The sequence below is a fragment of the Paralichthys olivaceus genome, chromosome 21 (assembly GCF_024713975.1).
Source record: "Paralichthys olivaceus isolate ysfri-2021 chromosome 21, ASM2471397v2, whole genome shotgun sequence".
Lineage (NCBI taxonomy): Eukaryota > Metazoa > Chordata > Actinopteri > Pleuronectiformes > Paralichthyidae > Paralichthys > Paralichthys olivaceus.
The window spans coordinates 10,579,108-10,602,641 of record NC_091113.1 but is presented as its reverse complement, the minus strand read 5'-3'; the positions used below and the strand labels follow the sequence as shown (position 1 = coordinate 10,602,641).

The following is a 23,534-nucleotide window of genomic DNA, read 5'->3' as shown; positions in this document are numbered from 1 at the left end:
AATTTATTGCACATTATTTATTCTTGTTGCAAGCCCATCTGGCTTTTAAATCAAATGGGAAAGGGCACTTTGGTTGGTTTATTGCACATCACGCCCAGATTCATTAAGAGAAAAAGAACGACCCTTCTGAGTCACGCATCTGGTACAGTGACACATTTTTTGCTGTTAAACTTACGTGAGTGGATTTGTACACACCAAACTCACAAATTTGCTCACAGAGACATTTGTTAATGACATGGGAGCATTGGATAATGATGACATCACTGCAGCTCTATTCTGATTGGTCAAATCAACTGTGTAACAACTAAATCTATGAGGTTCCCAAAAAAACAAAACAACTTTTGTTAACTACAGACTGCCTGGTGTTAAAGCACTTCCTGGTCTCCCTTGTGTCAACAAATCTTGCAGCACATTTGACCGTTTCACACCACAGCACTTCCTGGTGCCAGCCCCCCCACACTGGTTTACATTATAATACACTTGTTTTTAAGAGACACTCACCGGCCAGCACTCCTGCCATGTAAAGCAGACTTATTCGTAAGATGCCGTGGACCATCTCTAAAGGCACGCCGATCATCAGCTGCAGTAAAGCATTGAACCCCAGCTGCTCCAAACTGAGGAGGGAGAGCACAGAAACAAGACAAGCTTTAAATGATGGCAGGAGATTTCTGTTCCCTCTAATGGTTCTGCTTCATCGACAGGAACCGAGAGAGATTTTATGTTTTGGTACGTACCCAACGTGCATGAACATGTAGCTGAAGAAGCGCCACACTTGTGCACGGTGGCCGGGATGGTAGACCAGAGGGCTCTTCATGAAGTCAGGCTGATAGGTCTGCAGTACCCACTTGTTTAACATGATGCCGTAGCACATGAACACAATAATCTACAACAGAGACACAGGAATGACACCAAACCGTCAGTTCTTGCTGATATGCCCATTACACGCTCTCTCTGCAGGCTGCTGCTACTAAAGGTGGAAATTGCCCTGAAAAACACAACCCATTGTGCTTTATATTAAAGACACTTGACATTTTCTTGATTCCTCGGCTGATGCTTATAAGACTCATGGAGACAATTACTGTCCTCAGAAAAAAAACGGCACATCTCATTCAATTCCATTAATTTCTTTTCATAGAATAATGACTCATTGTCTCTCTAAATTAAAAAGAATGTGAACCGTTATCATCGCATCCTCATTTTCATTACAGACCATTCAGTGCCATTTGGAGACATTACAAGAGCATCTGGCTTTCTCTTCTGAGAATTATGATGATTTCAGGGGAAACTATGAAGTTTTGTTGAGAAACTGTTATTTTTTGCTGCTTAATCTCAAACCATTCAACCGTGGACCTCGAGGGCTTCTCTGTTAGTGGTTTTCTAACCTAATAGCTCAATTAATGCCACTATGGTGGCCAGGGTGCTTACTGACCTGGTTTCCAAGTTCCAAACTTGGTGTCTAGAAAAAAAAAACAGGTCCCTGCATGGAAGCTGACTGAGGCTTTAAGCTCGGAGGAACGGCATTAAATGCAGCCGCTAAGCCCCTGACTCCCAAACGAGTTACCAGCTCATATCGAGCTCACAGTAAAAGCGAGTGATCAAAGAGAGAAAGTCTTTTCAGAGGGTCTGAGGCAAACGACTCAGGCAGCAGAGCAGTTTAGGGGTTGTGGGTTAGTAGCTTGACTCTTATAATGTAAAATATTGCAAGACAATAATGTTTTAAACACAACTCAAATATGTGTTGGTGCATTAGTAAAACTGTCGATCAGAAAAGCTACCTCAGTATCCTCTTGTAAAAATGCACTTTTATAAAATGGCATTTATCTGTGTCATTACTTTATTACTATAATTAACTTTTCTTAACTATTATTATGATTATTCATGCCACTGTATGATTGGTGCAAGATCTATGTTATGTTCCACTGGATTCTAAGACAGGCCCGTGGTGTTATCCTCTAACCTGGACAATGGTGACGATGGTGATGAAGACGGGCGGCGGACACAGGCGGTTCTGGTGGAAGTACCAGCGCCGGTCCGTCTCGCAGGGCAGGATCTCATAGGCCACATAGCGCACAAAGCGTTTGTACAGACCCAGCCCCGTCTCGTCCAGCAGGATCTCCCTCTGCAGCGTGCGGCGGCCATTGGCGATGGCTCGTCGGAAACTGCTGGAGCGCTTGCTGCTCATCTGTAGAGAGGATGAAAAAGCAGTTAAATGCAATGTCTCAACAACTGCTGAGATTTTAAAGCAACTTAGAGAAATGATGAGCATCCTTCTCCACATTAGACTTCCAGCTGAAAATACATGTACTTGCTATGAGACAGATGAGAAGCTGATTCATCTCAGTTCTGTGAGATAAGACACCAGTTTTTCAGCTGACAGTTTATCGTGACTGTAAGGAATCAGCAGACAGCTTCACATCCATTTGATGGTTTGTTTTTTTTACTCGTTGATGACTCCATCTCTCATTTGTAATAAACTTGTCTTGGGTCGCTGTGTGAGCGTTACTGTCGCACCACACCAGGACAAACAGATCCAATCAGCATCGACCGCTGCCAAATTTCTCATCCCAGCAATTCAAGCCACAACTTTCTTCACACTAAGTGGCTCGAACACAAGTAAAACGAAATAATCTGAGGGACGCTCATCAGTGCGGCTAATCATCCTAGATGGGGATGAGCCAATATTTGTAAAGCAGTGATTTCACAAGGGATGGCACAACAGTTAATATAAGTCCTGCTTCCATCACCAGGGCAGAGGGTGACTGCACTCTCATCTCCTTTTAAAGACTTTTTCTGTCTTGGCGTTGTTAAGAGGTTTCAGTGTAGGTTGCCTTATCAACCCTGTCCGATAGTTTGTTGGTTAGTTTGTTTATTTGGAAGCAAAAACTACAGGACAGATTGAGACAAATCTTGGTGGAAGGAGACGGAAAGTTTTGTTTCACTTTCTTTACGATTATCTTATATGCACTTCAAGGACTGCTGGACTATGCTGCTCTTAAAAAGGATGTGTGCAATATACTCAGAATATATAAACAGTCAATTACAATACACCATGTCTGTTTTATTTAGCTTTAGTCAGAATGTGCATTTTGATCTAATATGTACAATAATCCTTATGTCTGTTCTTAATCTTATTTATTTATTTATTCAATGTGAGTAATTTTATTCAGTTAAGTGCAGTATCCCAATGTCTGTTTGTACCATATTTATCCTTTTGCATATATTATTATTGTTTTTTGTTTTTCTTAGGGAAACACAGCATTAATGATTAAATTTGTGAGCTGGATGCAGTGTGATTTTGTCCTACTACCACTTTGTGCATGGTGTGAATGACAACAAAGTGAATCTTGAAACTTTTTTTTATTGTTTTCCCAGGATTTTTTTTTTTTTAAAGTGGCATATTTGTGTGTACAATTTGATGAAGCATGATTTAATTTTAGGGGACTCTTGGGCTTTGGCAGAGGAATGCACTCTTCTGCGTGCCATTCTAGTTTTGCATGGGTGGATAAGGTGGAGTCCCTTATACAAAACAAAATGAAGCAAATGAGTGAGACACAAAAAATATTGCTCAGCTTCTTAAAACAGTTCAAACTCTTGTTAAACACTTCAACAGTCTCTTTTGCACCATTTGCGTTAAACAGGCATAAAAGAGAAATACTAGAACTGAAAGAATTGCAATGTGGTGAAAAATACCTTCTTTATGAGCGGCAGATAAAGATTTCATTTGAACAAAGCAGAAAATAGGTGGCAAGAACAGCACTTTATAAATCTGCAACGGATGTCAATTTTATTTCATTTAACTGCTGTTAGAAACACACAATTTTTTTTTTTTTAGATGGATGTCACATATCGCAAAAGGTGATTTTGCTGTTTGACAGAACTGTAGCTAAACACTGAACCAAGAAATGATAATGTTACAGTGAAGATAAAGATTAAGTGTGATTGCTGCAGGGCGGATTGCAGCTCAGACATCATTACAAACAGGCTGTGAGGAACCATTCCATGGAAAGAAAGTGTGTAAATGGTAAATGCTCTGTATATACAGTATATATATATATATATATATATATATATATATATATATATATATATATAGCGCGTCTCTAGTCTTGATGGCCGATAAAAGGGCGTTACAGTGCAGTCACACATTCATACAGTTCATCTATGTGCAGTACTGTCACACATCACTCACACACACAGCCATCAGAGGTAATTTGGGGTCCAGTGCGTAGCCCAAGGACACTTTGGCAAGTGGAATGGAGGAGCCAGGAAAACAAACCACCAACCTCTTGGACAGTGGATGACCCTCTCTACTCTCTGGGTCACAGCCGTCCCACCTCACACGTGCGCTTGAAGCCCCACGCACAAACCTTACACCTCCTAAGCTAGAAGCTTCATCTTTTACTTCAGGCCAAACACAAACTGTGTTTCTCAGGGCTGAGAGGATGCATTTGGAAGAGCCTTCGAAATGGAACAGACTAGACGAGCCGCTGTCAAATGTAGCCTCTGAAAAATGCGGCCCATGAATTGAGACACAGCTATAATCTATATATTGGACAATACTAAGGGCCTTTTGGGCATTGGCCCCACCAGAGAATAAACTTTCATAGAGGCAAATAAGATGGTGAACAAAAACTCTCTGCACTTCCAGCAGTGTTTCTTCCCACCAGGGCACATGGTGCCATAGTGATGAGGGAGATGGAAGAGCCAGTAGTTTGGGTTTGTAGCAATGTTTATGGGTATAGGGGGACCATCTTCTTGTGGTCAACACTGGGGCTCCTCTCACTTGCTGAGCCACATCTGCTGAACGTGGACAAGAAAGCCAGGATGGAGTCTCCGATCCATACAGAGTTCCTCCTCTCAGTGGGCAACTTTCATCGTGGTGGGTGCTTAAGGAGTGATTTTCTTCTGTGGATATATAAAAATCTGTGTGTTGGTACATCAAGGTATCAAAGACACAAAGGTTTTCTCAGTGGACAGCAAGTTCTTTAATAGAGGCTTAAGGGTGGAAACTGTCCTAATGCTACTATTTGACAGCTGATCAGAGAACTATCAGTATAAAACCACAGAGAGGTATTTTTTCCACCAGAATATACTATCTCCACTAAAAATACTGTCTGGCCAGCTTGCAGGGATCCTTTCGAGTCAATATCTGGAGTGCGCTTCACAGGTGAGATTTATTTGACGGCTGATTCTCCGAGCCAAAGCCAGATGTCTCCAGTGTGGCTAAAACAATACAGCTCCTCCAAGGACAACTGAGTGACTGAGCAATTATGAGCTTGTTATGATGCGATGTGACACTTCATGAATATGACTCTCCAGGAAAAGCAGTGAAGGAAGAGAAGGAGGGGATGAGGGCAGCAGCTGCTACTGTTCGCTAGTGTAAATCGACGGCAGCAGACCTTGTGTACGGGTTTCTCAGAACAGCAACCTTAGACGACATGGCAGCTTCTCGTGAAGTGTAATGAAACCTCCAGATGAGACGTGTAAGAGGTGCTAAGTCGACCGTTTGCAATTCATTAACCAGGCCCTGCTGCTTGTAGGCTTGTGCAGACTCAGCAGGGGGCACATTAAAGAACTAGTGGGTCAATATTAATAAAAGCTAACAAGCTAAACATACTGGAGGATAAATAAATGAGCAAATAATGAACACATTGCTTCACAACTGGAGGAACTTCGTTTTCAAGAAATCACTCAGGAAAAACAGGAGGATTTAAAATTTCCCTTTTGAAAGTTAGCAGAGCAAGATGTGGTAACTACCCTAACTGTGGGTAATTATGACACTGGTGGTTGTACAGCGAGGGCATGTAGGGCCTGTTGCACGGCGATAACCGGGGTGACGTTGAGCTGGGCTGCCGGCTCTCCCACAGATGGAGGGATGCATATTTAGTATGGAAATCAGGCCCAGAAAATGTAATTATGCTATACTCGAGGCAGGGAGTGAATGCAGAGGAAGAGGAGTGGAGGGACATTAGGAGGCAGTAGAGAGAAGGGGAGATTAAGTATTGAAGATGAGATGCCTGCCTGGGTCAGACCAATTTACAGATCCTGGAGGCCATTGGTGGACAGTGGCGGTGAGATAACTCCTTTCTCATTCTAAACATCTTCAAGTTTTTGGGAATCTCATTGAGAACGAGGGCATGTTTACATGAAGAGGACCGGTGGAACAGGTTATATGTGTTTCTGTACGTTTCACTCGATGACAACACCACGCTGCCTTTCCACCGTGCACTGCATTCTCTCCCATTCATACCGACTAAGTGGAAAAACATATTCCCCGAGAGACGGCTAAGCATAGCTGTCACTCCGCTCTGCCTCCTCTGACACGCAGGACTAGCACCTCTAAAGTAAGCATTAGCAGCCTTTTGAAGAGACGACAGGAGAGAGACGGCAAACAGAAGACGAGGCGCGCTTGTGCATCCGAAAGTGGTGATAACGCACAAAGAGGAGAGACGGAGGGGGTGAGGTGCACCGAAAAGTCACATGACATCACGAGAAACGTTTGGAGGGGAGGGGGGGTAGAGAAAAACCTCTGACTTGTGCAACGATCGCAGTGGAAGTTCCCTGACGAGGCAACGTCTGCCAGAGAATAATTGATGCTGAGGCTGAGAGCACAAAGATAAAGATAGTATCTCCCTTTAGGGATGGCAGAATGGGCCAAGTTGACAGCAATGTGTGTGTGTGTGAGTGGAACAGCAAGGGTCCGTCCTCCTCCTCTGTGCCGCCTACTGTACATGCTGCTCTCAGCTTCAGTCAATTGTCCTTGATGGATTAATTAGCCGCACCACATGGTCAATACCGCGCTGCTCGATACTCATTAGTAATAACAATTAAAAGTGCGGTGTGAAGGCCGTTAGGGCGTCTGCACTGCAGATACAAAAACTAAATCCATAACCTATTTTGATTTTGCTCAGAGTTTACAGTCGTGACCATCTTTCACTCACTTCCACTGACAAACACACCACAGATAAATCATTAATCGTTACTGGAATATTAGAAGATTGTGCCAATTAACCAGAGCTTATGCAGTGATTCACAACCACCGGGCTAAAAGTGTCATCACAACCATTTTCTAATTTGTTAGTCACTCAAAAGCCCCTGAATCCCCCCTCTCCTTTGCTCTCTCTCTGTTAGACACATGCACTCTCGCAGCAGAATCTAAATCACTGCGGATCTCAGCCTCGCTCATTCTACCCTGACCCAGATACTCAGGTTCTTTCTTGCCCAAATCCTTTTAAAATGAAAGTCCACCTTTTTTTTTTCTCTAAGCAGTTTGCGGCTACATCCTTTCCTTCATGGTTTAATCATCGTGTTGCTAAAACTCCAGAAGAACTTCACTCCTGGACACTTGAGCAAAGTGCATCACATTTAGCTTGCAACAACATCTCAAACAGAAAACCTTGAATTGAGCTCGGTGTGGGATGTGATGTTGATAGATAGCATCTGTTTCCATGGAGAGGACTTAAACTCGCTAAACTTAAAAACACTGTATATCTTTGACTGTACCCAAAGTTTTTATATGAGCTGTCTGTAAGTGCTCTCTCCTACAACACCACTTCAAACCTGATAAAGACTTTAAACTCTAAAGCAGAACACTGGAATAGATTTTTTATAAGCATTCTTAACTATACGTCCCGAAGGAGGAGAAAATGTGAGTGAGACCTTCATAAAAATCCTTCAACCTGAACAAAGAGACTCTCCCACCGTAATCTCTAAAATACACCCTCCATACCGTGTAATTAACCATGGCAGCCATTTTGGATCCCAGTCGAACATTAGCCAAATTACCACCTGAAGGAAAACAGCGATACACTTCTTCAGTTACGCAGCTGTTACACGATAGCATCAGAGGAAACTCTTTAAAAGGAATTGACACGCGCAATTACGCACGCAGGGATGCTCGACTGCAGTATGGCCCTGCTTCACCCTCAGACGCTCATCTATTGCAGCCTCCTCCCCTCACAGCCTCGCAATGTGTGAACCCGGACACCTCGAGTGTCTCTCAGTCTCCTGTGTCGACAGAATGTATGTGTGTTATTGTGTGGAAATGTGTCACCATGCGTAAAATATGCTGGTTGTCTTGCTCTGTGGGATTTTTGTGGTACAGAGCTATACTCTTATATCTGTATGTGTGTGTGTGTGTGTGTGTGTGTGTGCACAGCTCCCCCAAGAGAGGTTTTAGCAGAGTGTTACTTATTCACCCCTCTGGCTGAACTGATGGAGTTCTCTGGCTACGATCGCCCTGCATGAAAGATGGGTTGAACACAAGGTGTCAGAGACAGTCTTGTACTATCTCACACACACACACACACACACACACACACACACACACACACACACACACACACACACACACACACACACACACACACACACACACACACACACACCAGAGAAGCTGTTGCCTAACAGTGCGGTTCAAACACATTTACACCCACCGAGGTCGAGAGAAGCTGTGTGGATTCACAGCTGCACTGAGCGAATGCAGAAGAACAAATCAGACAAAATGTTGGACATACCCACATATCAGCAGCTTGTGGGATGACAGCATCGAAAAGCTACAGACTGAACACGCACACATGCACGCACACACTCACACAGACAGTACAGACACACACTCACACAGAGAGGATAGACAGACCTTCTGAACCTTGCCATGTCCATTTTATTTATGTGCAGGGGAGTCTCATTTTCAGTTGAGGCTGGACCACAAATCAATACAGACTCCAGAGTTTAGGCAAGGGCTGTAATGTAATGGCTGCGCAGAACTTTCCAAATCAAAAATACGACTGATCTGTCACACACTCTGGAGTCTTAACTTATAAATCTGCCAGAGATACACAGCTGTGAATGGGAAAGAGAGAAGGACAGAAGAGGGAAAAGAGGGCTGGACGAAAATGCAGCAAAATCTTTTCAAACTGAATAAAACGAGAACGAGTGCATTGTTCCACCAAGGCCAAACAGCCCCCTTATGAAACCACACTCGTTCCAGATTTTTATTTGAATCTGCACCAAATTGTACACACTCATAGAAATAAGTCGTGTGTCAGATTTTTTTTACATCAAGATCCATGAGTTATTCTCAGAGAAAAAATAAGGAACATGTAGAAAAATGGCCAATCATATATAAATTTAATGGGTTCTTCCCTCATTCATTTCCACCATAATCTTGCTAAACAGACGGGTGAAACCTCCTTGGCCGAGGAACTGAAGACTGTAAAAGCCAGAGAGCAGAGCGGTAAAAAAAAGAAAAGAAAGAAGGACGGAGGTGTTAGCTGATGACCTGATTGAAAATGTCATGCTACATGCGGCACTTTCCCCGCGGCGGCCTGGAGCTCGTCATAAAAATTCTGCACCACGGGAGGAAAGATTTGCATCAACATACGAATACCCTCTAAATTAGTCAGCAAATCTGTAGCGGCAGCTCTCATGTGTATGAATGAGAGTCTGTCTGCGTTGGAGACAGTGTGTGTATACCAGGGAGACAGGACCAGAGAGAGGAAGTGGGTAGCTGCATTAATTAATAATGAAATGCTTGGAAGTGTATGTATAAAATTATATGCAAATTGTATGCATGTGCAGAACAGTGGGGGTACCGTCTGCGTACGGTCACGTGTGTTCATCAGACAAATCTTTCAAATCAGACTTGAGGGTCGATATCCATGTGAGGCCAGTGTTCTCAAATTACCTCAGATTACCGCCTGCTACTAGCAACGCCGGGCTAATCGAAGGCAATTTGCATTTGGCTGATGGGCAATTTTGAAAGTTTCTCTCTGATGCTGTCGGAGGCGAGGCGGCGGTTTTTTTTTTTCACCTAACATATGCTCATAAGGAGCGCAGAATGAAAGAGAGGGAAATGAGATCTGAGGTTTCCAGGAGGTTCAAAATAAAGCGGGATGATATTACTTGGCGCGGAGAAAAAAGGGGAGGGTTGAAGAGAATGCATTGAAGTAAGATGGATTAAATAAACACTTGAAGAATGGTGGAGGAAGAGAGCTGTTCACTTCCAAGAGGTAGGGCTGATGTACAAAAGAGGCGGCACCGTGGGCACTGCACCTCGAGAGCAATTCCTCCGTAGCAACCTCAGAAATTGGTCCTGCTCCAAATTGAGTGGCCTCATGTGGCCGTCATTATAAACCACATAGGTAGCACAGCACAAGAGACAAGGGAGGGGGGGAGATGTAAAAGAAGGAGACTGGAGAGATGACGGGGGGGAAATGAGCTTAAGGAAGTGAAAATATGGCAGGAAATGCACTGCTCTGAATTAATCACGGTGTGTACATCCCTGTGGTGCCAGGAGCCGTAGGCAGGTCCTCATCTAGGTGCTTGGAGAGAGAGTCAGCCTTTCACGTAGACACACAAATCTCTGCATGAATTTCTAATAGAAGCGCTTTAACACATAGAGGTGGAGGGGCAGGGAATGAATGAGAGGAGGAGGACATCACATTTAAAGCAGAGGAGGAAAAGAAACAGACTGAAAGGCATCTGTATGAGTACGTTATACTGCATGGGCTGTTCTCACATCATAGAACACCAGGTGTCATATCAGTCTTACTGCAACTAGAACATAATTCAAACTAGGCCAGCGAGTTTGCTTTGAATCACTTATGATAAATAATATTTGTTGCTTTTGAAACTGTGGCTCTGTGTGTGATTGGTGTGTGGGTGTTTTCTAGAACTCCAGCACTGTGGAAGGCTTGTGAGGTTAAGTGTCTGGATTTACCGACACATTAACTGGATAGATTGATCCTCCTGTTGTAGGATGACGACCTGAATGGTCCAGTCAATTTCTGCCACTGCAGAGCTCGCTGCCTCTGTCTGAATCAATTCTGTACCCTTTCTGAAATCTAACAAAACAACTAGAATGGCACTCAGAGCCGGTTCGTCCATCAAGGTCATGCAGTGCCTTACATTCAATTAAGCTCCACCATGTTTCACTCACTTGTATTATTTATATTGGTTCCCCCACATTTTGAAATTCCCTGATGCAGATCTGCACCAAAATGTAATGGGTTCTTTACTGAGCCTACCAGACCTACCACTATTTGTTAGAACTTTTTGGGAAGTTTTATATAAATCTATCGAGCAGTTCTTGCATAATTACAGTGAGTGTCCGTGTGCCTTTGCGTCTGGTTTGCACTCACCAGCTCGATGAGCTCTTGGTAGCACACCTGTCCCTCTTCATTGCTCTGGACGAGGGCTAACAGCATGTCCAGCTTGGACGGGTCCAGCTGCAGCTCATGGTCCTCCACCAAGCTGGTGAAGTTCTCCACTGCAATGAAACCGGTGTTCTCTGGGTCCAGCTGGGAAAAAAACAACAAAAAGCCACTTTCAGACCACTGGGATAAAAACAGTTACACTGAAGATGTTGTTGTTGCCATAATTTTTAATAATAAGCAGCACTGCAGAGATGAAGAGACAGTTTGCCCTGAGGGGGGGATGCATCGGCAACAGACAATTGAGATTAAGCATAAATCAAATATGTTCATCTATTATCTATACCACTTTTCCTTTGAGAGTCGCTGGGGTGCAGGAGCCAATCCCAGCTGTCACTGGGCGAAAGGCAGGCACACTCTGGACAGATCACCAGCGTTATCGCAAGGCTGACATACAGAGCCTGTTATGACCCATTAGGAGGTTGTTTGATTATTTATTTTTGAATTGAGGCGTAGAGCTAGACGATAGGGACAAAGACAAAGAATTAGTGGAACACTTGGCGGCAAGTGACGGCGCACTGCGACCCAAAAAACCTAATGCTGTGATGAGACAGAGCTCACCACTGCAACACCGTGTCACCCTAAGCTCAAACAGTGACACCATTCTAATTAAGCCGTGTGGTCTGCAGATGCCTTTGAGAGAAATGGACCTCCATGACGGCTGTTGTTGGCAGCAGTGAGATCAGACACATCATGCGAGTATACTGCGTTTTACAGTTTGCCCCAAAAAAATGTGTATTATAGTAAATGTTTCTTGGTTTTAACTCTTTACTCTCAGTTTCTACTTCATTTGACCGTGTCTGTCTGTCCTTGGTCACGTTCCCAGCTTGCAGTCAGTGTGGTTTTTATAATCACCACTCACTCGCTGAGACCCAAAGCCCAGTCGGTTTTTTACTGCTGATGCCTTACGCCAGTGCTGCTCCTCGTAATTGATTTAAGCGGGAGAGCGTGTGATAAAAACGGCCTCGTGTAGCTGTCTTAAATAGCACCGGTTTAAAAATGGCTTGTAAAGTATAGGGTGTGTATCTTTGCTTGGTTTATGTTATGTGGGTTTTTTTTTTTTACTTTTCAGGCCAGAAGCTCCTCATACTTGATTTGCCTCCCTTTTTACCATCTCCCCCTCAACTGCTCTTGTGTGGAGTTTTAATTTCTCATGGCAGCTCTCCTTCGTGCGGCTGATTGTGTTTGTAGAAATGTGCCTGTGGACAATCTGCAGCACAAAGAGAAGCACGTGGAAAGAGCCATTGCTGCGTCTCATTCGACTGTTTCCTGAACACGACCCTCGTTAGCTTTTCGAGAATAGTGCACCGACAGCCTCTCGTGGCCCGCAGGCGAGAAGCGAGCTTTCAGCTGTTGCGTCATCGTGGAGTCAGGCCTGCCGGATCATCGTTGCCCACGACATGAGGTGAGTCCAGGAGAAGAATCCCATCTCAGTTCGGACCTGACCTGCTTTGATAACCTAGCGTTACACTGGCTGCACGAGGAGAGCGGCGTTGAACTACGCTCAGATCTTGAAGCTGCTCAATGAGGGAGCAGAGAAGATCAATCTCCTTTTGAACATGTTTACTGTGTTAGTGTATGTGCTCTGCTTCCCCCCACACTTTTTTCACAGCCATTTAGCTGAACACAAGCATCCCTTTTGAGTGCATTTAATCTGCCTTTTTAAATTCCTCTTAACACTTGTGCATTTATTCACCTGGGAGAGTTCAGAGGAGGCAGGAACTAATGGGTTTATATGACGTTACCCACTGCTGGTGGATGTAGTGACGGGACCTGGGTACTTTCACAACGCTCGACACTAATATACATTGGCCAAGACGTCTCACACAACAGCGTTGACTGGCTTCGCCGTGTTTTTGCACACATGCAGACTTGACAGCAGTAATTAACTTTGCTCATTTCATTGACAACATCCATTGTCGCTCCCTTCCATTGAGGCCGTGGCTCCACTATGTGGCTTTTGCTGCTGTGTCGTAGCTTTTAAAATTTCTGTTTCCGTTAACGCACTTGTTTGAAACATCTCAACCACTTTACTTACAGAATTCTTAAAAGCAGTTTTTAAAAAAAAAGACTAAATCCAATGCAAACAGATTCTGTGCACGCACAACCGTTTCTGACCTCGGGACATTTATTGATAACACACTTTGAGTGAGGTTTTACAGTCTGCAAACGGCAAAATCCACAGAATATCTCCATCTTCATCGCTCACCCTGCCTCGCAGATCTCCCAACCTCATTGCTCAGCTTCTGGATGGTGGAGAATGACAGACAGGGATCTCCAGACTTCTTCAAATGCACTTAAAAGAGCACATTTGTGAATAAAAATGAACAAGGACGGTAAAGAAAACAGCCCCAGGTCTATTCTTAGATAATCCCTTTAACTGTGTGTTCCATGGGTGTTTGTTAAAAGCGCTGCCCCTTTCTTTCCCCTCAAGCAGATGCAGGCTGGTGTTTGAGGTGTGTAGGGTGTCAGGATGACATGTCAGGAATGCATTGGGAGAAAAGAAGCATGGCAAAAAAAAAAGGACAGCAGAGACACAAGAAGTGGAAAACGGGAGGGAGGGGGAGAGAGAGAGTAGGTGGGGGGTCTGTCAGTGAAATGTAAGAAATTAAAGGAACAGTGGAAAGTGGAACAGAGATAGAAATGAAATGAAGACGCAAAGAGAATAAAAATTCTGTTATTCTGTGCTTCTGCTGAACCCGGCAGCCAGACAGCGAGTCCTCCTCCTCTTCTTCTTCTTCTCCTTCTTCTCGGCGCTGTAAGAGGACTGTGACACACTCCTGTGCTCTGCATCCACTTGCCACGGAGGGGAGATAGATCAGATTCTAATGTGCTCCTGGCTCAGCCCGGGCTGACAGGGGGAACAGAGAGCCACACTGGGGACGTCTGATAACTGTCAGCCTCCATATGTCAGCACATCACTACACATGCAGCCACAGCGAAGACTCAGACACACTGCCAGGCGCGCTGTATATGGCTATGTGCACGTTTAAGCACAGCGAGTGTTGACGCTGAGCTGTCACACTGCACAGACACCGCTCCCATCGTAGTCTGACCTTATTCAGGGAAAACGCTACACGGGGGGGACTGTCTGCAGGGATACAAGGGGGTGGAGGATTGGTTCATGTACCCAATTAGGGTTATCAATTAGCTAGATGAGGAACACTGAGATGAATGAGTGTTGGCAAGAAGAGCCTGTTTCTTGTGTGTTTTTTCTTTCTTTCCTTAGTGACAGGCGTGAATGAGAGAGGAGGGGGAACTGGAGAGACAACGAGAGGGGAAGGGGTTGAAAATAGGAGGGGAAAAAGGCGCAGAGAGGGAAGCAGTTATTGAAGCGATCCAACACTGGCGAGGGCGACACTTTGACAAGCTGCATATGTTGCCATGGTTACCAGTCGCCTGCATGCCATCTTTTTTCTTGCATTTCCCCCTCGTTCCCCCCCACTCCGACATATTGGTGTTTGAGAGGCAAAGGAAGGACACAAAAGGGGGTGAGAGAAGGAGACGATGACAGGAGGGAAGGATACAGATGTAAGGAAGGAGGAATAGAATATAGATGGATGCGAAGAGACAAATGAGATAAGAATGAAGTTGTAATGAGATAAAGGCAGGGATTAGATGTAGAGGGAGGCGTGGCGGTGGGTCAGGATTATGGATGGAAGGTGGTGGTGTGGAAGCGGGGGAGAGCGACCAAACTTGGCTGGTTCAAGAGCAAGTGGGAGGGGGTGGACAAGACAGAATGAGAACGTGTACATGGGTATAAGGAGCAGGAGGAGGTCAAAGAGGAGTGGAACGCTGAGTGCAGGAGAATGATCTCAGCCTTAACCCCCAGGGACCCCCATTACCGCAGAGTGACCCCAGCCCGCCGCTGGCTTATCGGTCTGCTCCACAGGGGCTAAACAAGTCTCCATCCCCTGATCGCTACTAAGCAAAATGTTGCTCCAGGTCACGTTAAGAGCACAAGATATTTCATGTCCGGCACATTTTAGCTTCAATTTGGTACAGTGGGAGAAAGTGGGGCAACATTGTCCATCTTTCTGGTTACAACTCACATACATTCACCTTCCATGTTTGACAACTCAGTCAAGTGGCAACAATTCAACCATTTTTCAGGATCTTCAGGCTTTTTGTCTGGTAACAATCTAATGAGAACTGAATCAAAAGATTAATCAATAATTTAATCGACTGACATCATCAAAAAAATAGTATCAGAACAATGAAGTTAAATCTTCATTGATTTTCTTGTAATTTAAAGACATTCCCTTAAGCTCCAGGAAATTATGATGAGCATTTTTTTTAGAATTTTCTGAACATGTAATTAAGAAAACAATTATTTGATGAAATTAGCTAAAGGAAATAATTCTAAGAAGTAGAACTGAGTCTTCCATACTCTCCACTATCTTGATTACTCACATTAAATCAGCATTTGCTTTGAATGATTTTAGTTTGTATGCACCTTGATGATTACCACCCAATTGCATACGCTGTTATTGAAATGGAGGCATTTGGTCTGGAAACAATTCATGAAGGATTAGAAAATTAACAGAAACTATACAAAAGAAAAAAAACAACACAACAAGGCAACATATAAGATTTTCTCTAGGCTTTCACCAAGCCAAAATGTTGTTTTTAATCATACACATGTTCACATAATGGAGCTGGAGTTTAAGGGGTCATTTTCTAGAGGTGGAATAACTGTATTTAGTGATTTAAAGTTTTGATTAGAACTTGACATGAGATGTGATGCAGCAGCAGCACTGATTCCGTTCCCAGGCCTGGTTTCAGTGACACTGTGCTAACCCGGTGACACAGAACCAGCAATACAGAGCACTTTGGTCTCTGTGAACAAGCCTGACCACGTCTCTGCAGAGGGCAGTGGCATTCACGGGGCACATATTTGCATAGCATCAGATAAAAAACCTTTTGAATTGCTTCTGCTGCCCTCAGGACTCACTGGTGTTCACCGACAACTGGGCCACTGACTCTGTAATTAATTATCACAATGCAAGATCTGCACTGCTGTTGCTATCATTACGCTCAAACTTTATACTGCGATATAAAGGCCCAGAGATCCAAACCATGCTCTCTCTCTCCCAGCGGAGACAGCAAAGGAATTTTCCTTAATGCAAACAATCATCTCACTACGTTCCCTGGCACGCAAACAGCCAGAGGAATTTTTCAAATACAACTTGATGCAAATCAGCATCAGCGGAAGATGAAACGGGGCAGTGTGTTGTCAGCTTCCCTCTTTCTACTTGACATGAATATGTCAGAATAGTATTCAGAACCCCAGGTCCTGACGGGAGACACATAAATAAGCCCGATAAGAAATGAATGACACATGAGGGACATATTCAGTGACTGATGATAGGAATGTAGTAGATGAGTGCAACCGCCCAACAGGTTTCCTTATCAATGGCACCGCAATAGAGAGACTAACAAGGAAACTGTGGGAGTGTGAGTTTCAGTGTGTGTGTGCCCTGTTCATGAGCATATGTGTGTGTGCCCGCATAGGCCAGAAATAGACTGAGCTCAGCATTGCAAGCTCCTGCAGACAAAGACTAATAAACTCACTCATGTTGCCACTGTTGCTTTCGTTTTCTCTTACCCCTGCAGCATTTTCATGTGGTTCATTGTGACACGGCTGCAATTCCCCCTCTGCTTCAGACCCGCAGAGCTCATACAAACCAAACACGTCCAGTTTCCTTTGGGTGCAAAACATACTGTATCGATTCTTTTTTTAACTCAAGGAAAATCCCAGATGCATTAAGGTTTAGCAGCTTTAATAATGACTATAGGAAATTTTGAGCTAGTAGTAGCTCAGGATATATCTGAGTTCTTATTAAAAAGGTTGTTTAGACTTTATATAAGATGGATATCACTTCCACCCACAATTAAGAAATGAAGCCAAAATATCCCAGATACGAATGAGTCTGCGAGGTCCCGTCCATACACATGCTCGACCAATCACGAGTAAGTCTCAGCTGTCAATAATGGCATTTCACAGCATCCAATAACTTATTAAAACCAAATGAAAAAAATGCATTTGAGAAAAAATCAATGCGATAACAACCACCTAAAACCTCAGAGAAATCTTTATTTGACATGGACAGGTTTGATACATCTCCCATCCACTAACATGGAGGAGGCAGGATTTATTATCAGTCCTGCCATCCGTCTTTATACACACTCTATGCGTAAAGCAGTGACAGAGCAATGCTTTCTCCTTACAAACAACTTCACTTAAGAAACCTCTATGCAAAGCACTTGACCTCCAGCTGGTCTGGTGGATTTGCTCAGACGGCGATGGTCAATATGGTCAATGTGGGAAGCCTCCACTGAATGTGACGATACAAATCTGGAGGTCAGGGCTGCAAAAGCACCCAGCATGCCCTGCAAAACGGTTTCCTGGAAAAAGATGAAAAAAGTGCCCAGTGTTTAGGCAGGCAGCAAGGCTCTTTGTGAAAAAAAAACAAGCTTGCCTGTTTGCAGTCCAAACACTGCTGGCACTTCATTCTAGTTTAATTAGGCAGCCTTATTCCAAATGAAAGGCCGCCGCATGGAGTCCCAAAGGTGGAAAAAACCCATCGTCAGCCAGGGTGAGTGATTTGGTCTAGACTTGAGCTTGCTCAACTGTGGCCTAGCAAACTACACGAACACACTGGCACATGCAGAGCAAACCCCACAATCAATAAAACAACCAGGCGTTTACAGTGTGGAAATATTGGCTTCATCTCCAGCCCAACAACCTGCAGCATTAAAAAGGAATATTGACACGGATGAGTCAGCCGCTTTGATACTGCATTTTAAAGCATGTCTGAGAAGGAATATGGGTTGTTGAGGTACCACTAAGCGCTGCAGTTGTTACCACTGAAGTGCTTGTACGGCAAATGACTCACCGGTGTGACCACAGAGCATTTTCTCACACAACCCACACGGGCATCCTCACACATTCATAAAAACACTGCCGTGAACACACACACACACTCACACACACAGACACAGACGTCTCCCCAAGGCTGTTGGGGCTTTTGATCAATGTGTTGCTGATGGGCCACTCGTGACCCTTAAACCCTGCAGCAGATAATCAATTTCTCCCTCTTGGACAGAATGATTGCCCAATCTATCTGCCAATCAAACCAAACCCCAACGGGCCTGTTCAAAAACAGGGCTGGAAAAGAAAGAGTTAAATACCACAAATGCAACAAATATGGAAACACACACACTATCACGTGTTTCTTTGGGAGGAACAACCCAAATACACACAAGCTCTCTGGCTACAATCAAACCTTCAAATCCATTTTGGTTGGTTAATTTTGGAGATGGTAGACCAGAGCTAAATTCAAACAGAGGTCTGATTGGGCAGTGGAGCAGCAGCTCGGGGTTGACGTCTCTTAAGAAAACAGATGCCAAGTGGAACATTTTTCACTACATGGCCTAAATATGGCCACGGACATATAGTGTTTGTTCTTGCAATCATCGTCAATGACAGAGCTGGAAAATGGGGGGAAAGCTTAAAGCCAAATCACGGCTTTTATTCTGAAGGGGAAAAAACCGCATGACTGGGGCGAGTAAACAAGAGCATTCATCAGGAAAAATCTCTCACAGGTAGAGACACACACATTCATGCAGCACTGCTGCTGTAAACACTACTACAGCAGCTACATGACCATTATAATGGGATTTTTACTTTATTCTTTAAATAAAGAATTTCATCTGTACATCTATACAAAGATCCATCCTTACTTTTACTCACACAACCCAATCAACCCTTTCACAAGCCATGACATGTGTATTTGTCAAGCGTCCTCAACACCTCCCTAGGATCCGACCTCATGTTCTCGGGGGACCCACATGGCTCCATGAAGCTTGCATCCTATTATTTGTCTATTTTTTTGTCCACCCATTCATAGATCCATCCTTCTTTTTTTGCTCACAATCATTCCTTCCTTAAAAAATCGAGGACATGGTAAAAAACGGCTATGACAGTGATGGTATCCTTCCCTTCAGATCATCTAGGAAGGTTCTGTGGTCAGACACAGGATCCCTAATGACCCGTCACACATTCTGTTCTCTGAATTTGACCGGTTACCTCAAGGCAGACGTTACAGAGCCTATCAGTGTAAGACCAACTGCCTCAAGCTCTCATTCATCCCAACGTCCATTACACCACTGAACAATGAAACATGTTGATTCAGCCACGTATCTCAAAACCATTTGCATTTTGTCTTGCACATTTCACACCCTTAATGCCAGTTTTGTTTTTCCTCTTTCATGCATGATATCCTTTTAGTGTTTTATCTTTTTAGGTATTTTAGGGCAGGTGCAATATTCAACTCACTTTTATTCTGCATTATTATTCTGAATCTTACACGATATATACTATGCAGTTTATTGTACATTGTTTGTTACACAATACTGTTCTGCAGCTGCTGAGGCATTTTGGCCCCACATGGCTCCATGATACAGTCCTAATGGTTTTCACTGTATTCAATATATTTATTAACTGTATTCTTAAAATAGATAATACACACGGTCAGTCCTCATACATCCATTCATTTATCCATCCTTGTTTTTACTCACACAGTCCTCTCTCCAATCAACACCTCCATAAGCCATGATGTGATGTGAGGATCCGACCTCACATTCTTGGGGGACCACATGGCTGCATGACGCTTGCATCCAACCCTCGTTTCAGCCCCTGCTATCAACCTTAACTTATTTTATAAATAGAAAATATGAATATCAAGTCCATCTATACATCCATCCTCCTTTTTTCTCACACAGCCCTCCCTTTAATCAACCCTTCCATTAACCATGACACTATGCCCAGCCCCCTGCTTGTGGCTCAGGGGGGGCCCCCCCACATGGCTCCATGACGCTCGCATGCGTCTCTCGTTTCAGCCCCTGCTCCATCAACCCTGACACCAGCTCCCATGCAGCCTCCGCACGGCTCCATCCTCAATGGGTAGACGGCGAGGTGGGCCGTGCAGGAAGCGCCCCGTAACCATAGAAACGCATGGGATGCTTACCTGCTCTTGTATGAGCTGAAACAGGGAGCTTCTATCCATATACTGGCCAGGGAGGTGAGAGGAGCCGCCGAGGACAAGGGCATAGGGAGGAGCGGGAGGGGAGTGAGTGGTGGTGGGTGAGGATGTGGGGTAAGGTGGAGGGGAATTCGGCTGAGGTAGCAGCTGGAGCCTAAATTGTAAGAGTCAGGCCCCCTCCTCCTCCTCCTCCTCCTCCTGCTGCTGCTGCTGCTGCTGCGTCCCTCCTCGGTGATGGATGGATGGAGAACTCGTGGTGAGCTCGGTCCCCCTGTTTCTTTTTTTTTTGATTCCTTGCGGGTGGTGGTGATGATGCTGGAGGGAGAACCGGTGCTGAGAGCGCGGATGGTGACGGTGGTGGTGCCCAGCTTCAGCAGCAGACGACAGGCGTGCAGGCGAGGCAGATCCAGCCACTTCTCATTCACTCATTCCTCCTCCTCCTCCTCGCTCTCCTCTATCCCATTGCACTGACTGCTACCTCTCTCTCTCTCCTCGTACACACACACATGCACGCACGCACACTGCAATGCACACTGCATACCAATGAGGAAGGGGAGGGAGGTGGCCTCACTCTTCCAATTACAGAACAGGGAGGAGTGGCCAGGGGCTGCGGCTCCTCTCCTCACTACATCTCAGGGATGGAGCAGGGGATGGGCACCACTGCGGCTCTGCTATTACTACTGGAGCAGACCCTCCCTCTTGCATATCCTAGTCTGGTCTGTTACTGACACACACAAACACACATGCACACACAGTGTAAACAAAAGCTACCAACACATGCCAGGTAAAACCCAAGCATGCTATCATCGTATTCATTTTGCACAAAGAGGATGAGTGTTATTAAAAACAAAGTAACAGGACTAATGATGATCACCACCACCAAGAGAAAACTTGATTAGCATCCTTTTTACATCTCTGCTGTGCTAATTATATCCACTGGCACATTAGAACATTGTATGCACTGCTGCACAACCCCCCACCGCACAAGCACAAACATAAAATTGAATTAGTCTGTTTTGGATGGCTCGCTGATCCTCCAATGAGCACCACCACCACCACAACACAGGACCAGACTGCTCAAAGAAATCCTGCATCACCCGAACAATGACTCTTTTTATTTTGGTAATCTGGTGCACTTGCATGCTGGGAGCTGATCATGAGGGTCAAGTGATGAAAAGCAGATTGCAGACAGGGGCCGCATGTACATTATTTCACTCAGATCTCCTTTTAAAAGGTGATTCTTTTCTGCACAAATCCGCAGTGACCCCTCCTCCTCAGGACAATGGTGATAAGGCGGGGGAGGAAGCAGCTTCACTCATATATATATATATATATATATATATATATATATATATATATATATATAGTATAAAAAGTGAATCAGCCCTGGAGGTGAATGGAGCTGAAGACGTCGTCAGAGTCGAGACGTGGTGACGACTCCGGCGGGAGGATCGTGGTTGATCCTGTGAGAGTTACCATCAGCTTCTGGCTCAAACACTGCCTCTGTCAGTCAGAGAACCAGGATTGCACCTAATGTTTACAATTCAACCTGTATTTCAATACGGTGTCACATGAAAACATGTACATTTAACATGTAATATAACAAGTGAAGCATCACATCAGGCCATCACATTAGAGTTTCTATTTCCTACAACCAACTGCATTCCAGCCAATATGTAGTAACCCTCACACACACACTGTCTTGTCTGCAGAAATAAGTCTGGTTTGAAGCAGACTGCGCCAGTGAGCTCCCCTCAATTAGGGTCCCAGAAAAATTGTGCATACAAGCAGCTTTATAAGTAAATACTTGTCGTGTGTGTTGTTAAGAGGCCAGAGAAGTGCAGTGTTGAATTTGGTGCAATTTGGACATGTGATACATTAAATATTACTACACTTTAAATAGACAAGTGACTGGCGCTCTGTAGCAGTAGCTGCTGGGACTCATCATTGTAAATTACATTATCGATCACGGCAAAAGTGAACTTCCGCTGAACTTTGAAAAAACAGGTGAACGGCTCTTTGTGCAGCAGCGGTGGCGAAGCTTCAGGGTTCTTTGCACTCCAGCAGCAGGTCTTTACTCTCTGCTGCTCAGTTACTGCAGGTCCCTTGAACAGTTTTCAGACAGAGAGCTGCAGCCAGCATCAGACTAAGCAAACTGATCATTCCAAACAGGCAGGTTTAGAATTAGTTGGATAGTGGAATTCCTGTGGGATTTCAATTCGGTACGAACGTAACCGGATCAAATGACCGGATTTGGAAAATGACCGGCCAGTATTCCATTAGATTTTACATTTCTCCTTAGTCTTTTATCTTTCATAGGCAAGAAAAGCTGTAAATCCTCCTCAGAGTGAGAAGTATTTTTTTAAATGCGTGAACCTACTCATTACAACAATGTGTCTAGTGTTTTATTGGCTCAGAGCACTGCTGCGGACCATATGAAGCCATGGCTAACTGCTGTATTTATCCTAATGGATTGGGCCTCGGCCACCTTGAACATGGCAGAGCTCCCAGGCTTTCTTTGTCACCTTCCATTATGCCCGTCTGACACACTCTTGTTTAAACAAAAACCATCGTGACGACAAAGTCTATGAAACAACAGGACTTTCCTGCGAGGGAGGACTCGAGTCACTCGGTGGCGTCCTTTGTTCGACTTCTAATCAATGTGAGGAATTAATTTGCCTCCAATATGCCGCAGTTGTGAACATGAATAAGACGGATGGAATTATAAGGTCACCGCTGGAGGATTTGCACGCTGCAATAAATGAGTTGGATTGAAAGAGCAGCAAGAAATGGAGCTGGACTGTTGCCTTGGTAACCTCACTACTCCAATCAATGACAGACAAGGACCACAAAGTAAAAAGAAATAAAGACATCAAGTGAAAATAAAGCAGAAGAAAAACCACTCAGGGTCATATCGTATTACGTTGAAAAGTGAAAGTGAATGATTAACATCAGGGCTACACAACCTCAGCTCTGTTATAAAGAAATCCAATGTATATATATATATGTATATATCACTAATCTATGTTATAAAATTAAAGGCAAGAAGGATATAGCACTATAGATGGAGGTAAACATCATTCCTAAATATATGAACAAGATGCTAACTCGGCTCACAGCTTCACCAAGGATAATGCCAGTGTTATTGTTTCCATTACACTTCCACCCAGTGACATTATACAGATGACTGATGGAGCGAGATGAGCCTCCAGTGAAACATGGTCTCCACGGCCTGAAGCGTCCTCAGCTGAACGGTCTGTCTTGAGCCTAAGTG

The 23,534-nt window shown here is 44.3% G+C and overlaps 1 protein-coding gene across 1 annotated transcript in view; it reads right to left on the bottom strand.

Annotated features, from left to right (window-relative positions):
• Positions 1–20,421, bottom strand: part of rhbdl1 (rhomboid, veinlet-like 1 (Drosophila)) — a 41,235-nt gene extending 20,814 nt beyond the window's left edge. Inside the window, exons 1-5 of the mRNA XM_020082981.2 lie at positions 20,246–20,421; positions 11,142–11,300; positions 1,958–2,182; positions 735–883; positions 502–614 (exon numbers count right to left, since the gene is read on the bottom strand). Of these exons, the coding sequence (XP_019938540.2) occupies positions 502–614; positions 735–883; positions 1,958–2,182; positions 11,142–11,300; positions 20,246–20,284 (685 nt within the window). The 5' untranslated portion in view covers positions 20,285–20,421. The remainder of the gene's footprint in view (positions 1–501; positions 615–734; positions 884–1,957; positions 2,183–11,141; positions 11,301–20,245) is intronic.
• Positions 20,422–23,534: the final 3,113 nt, after the last annotated feature.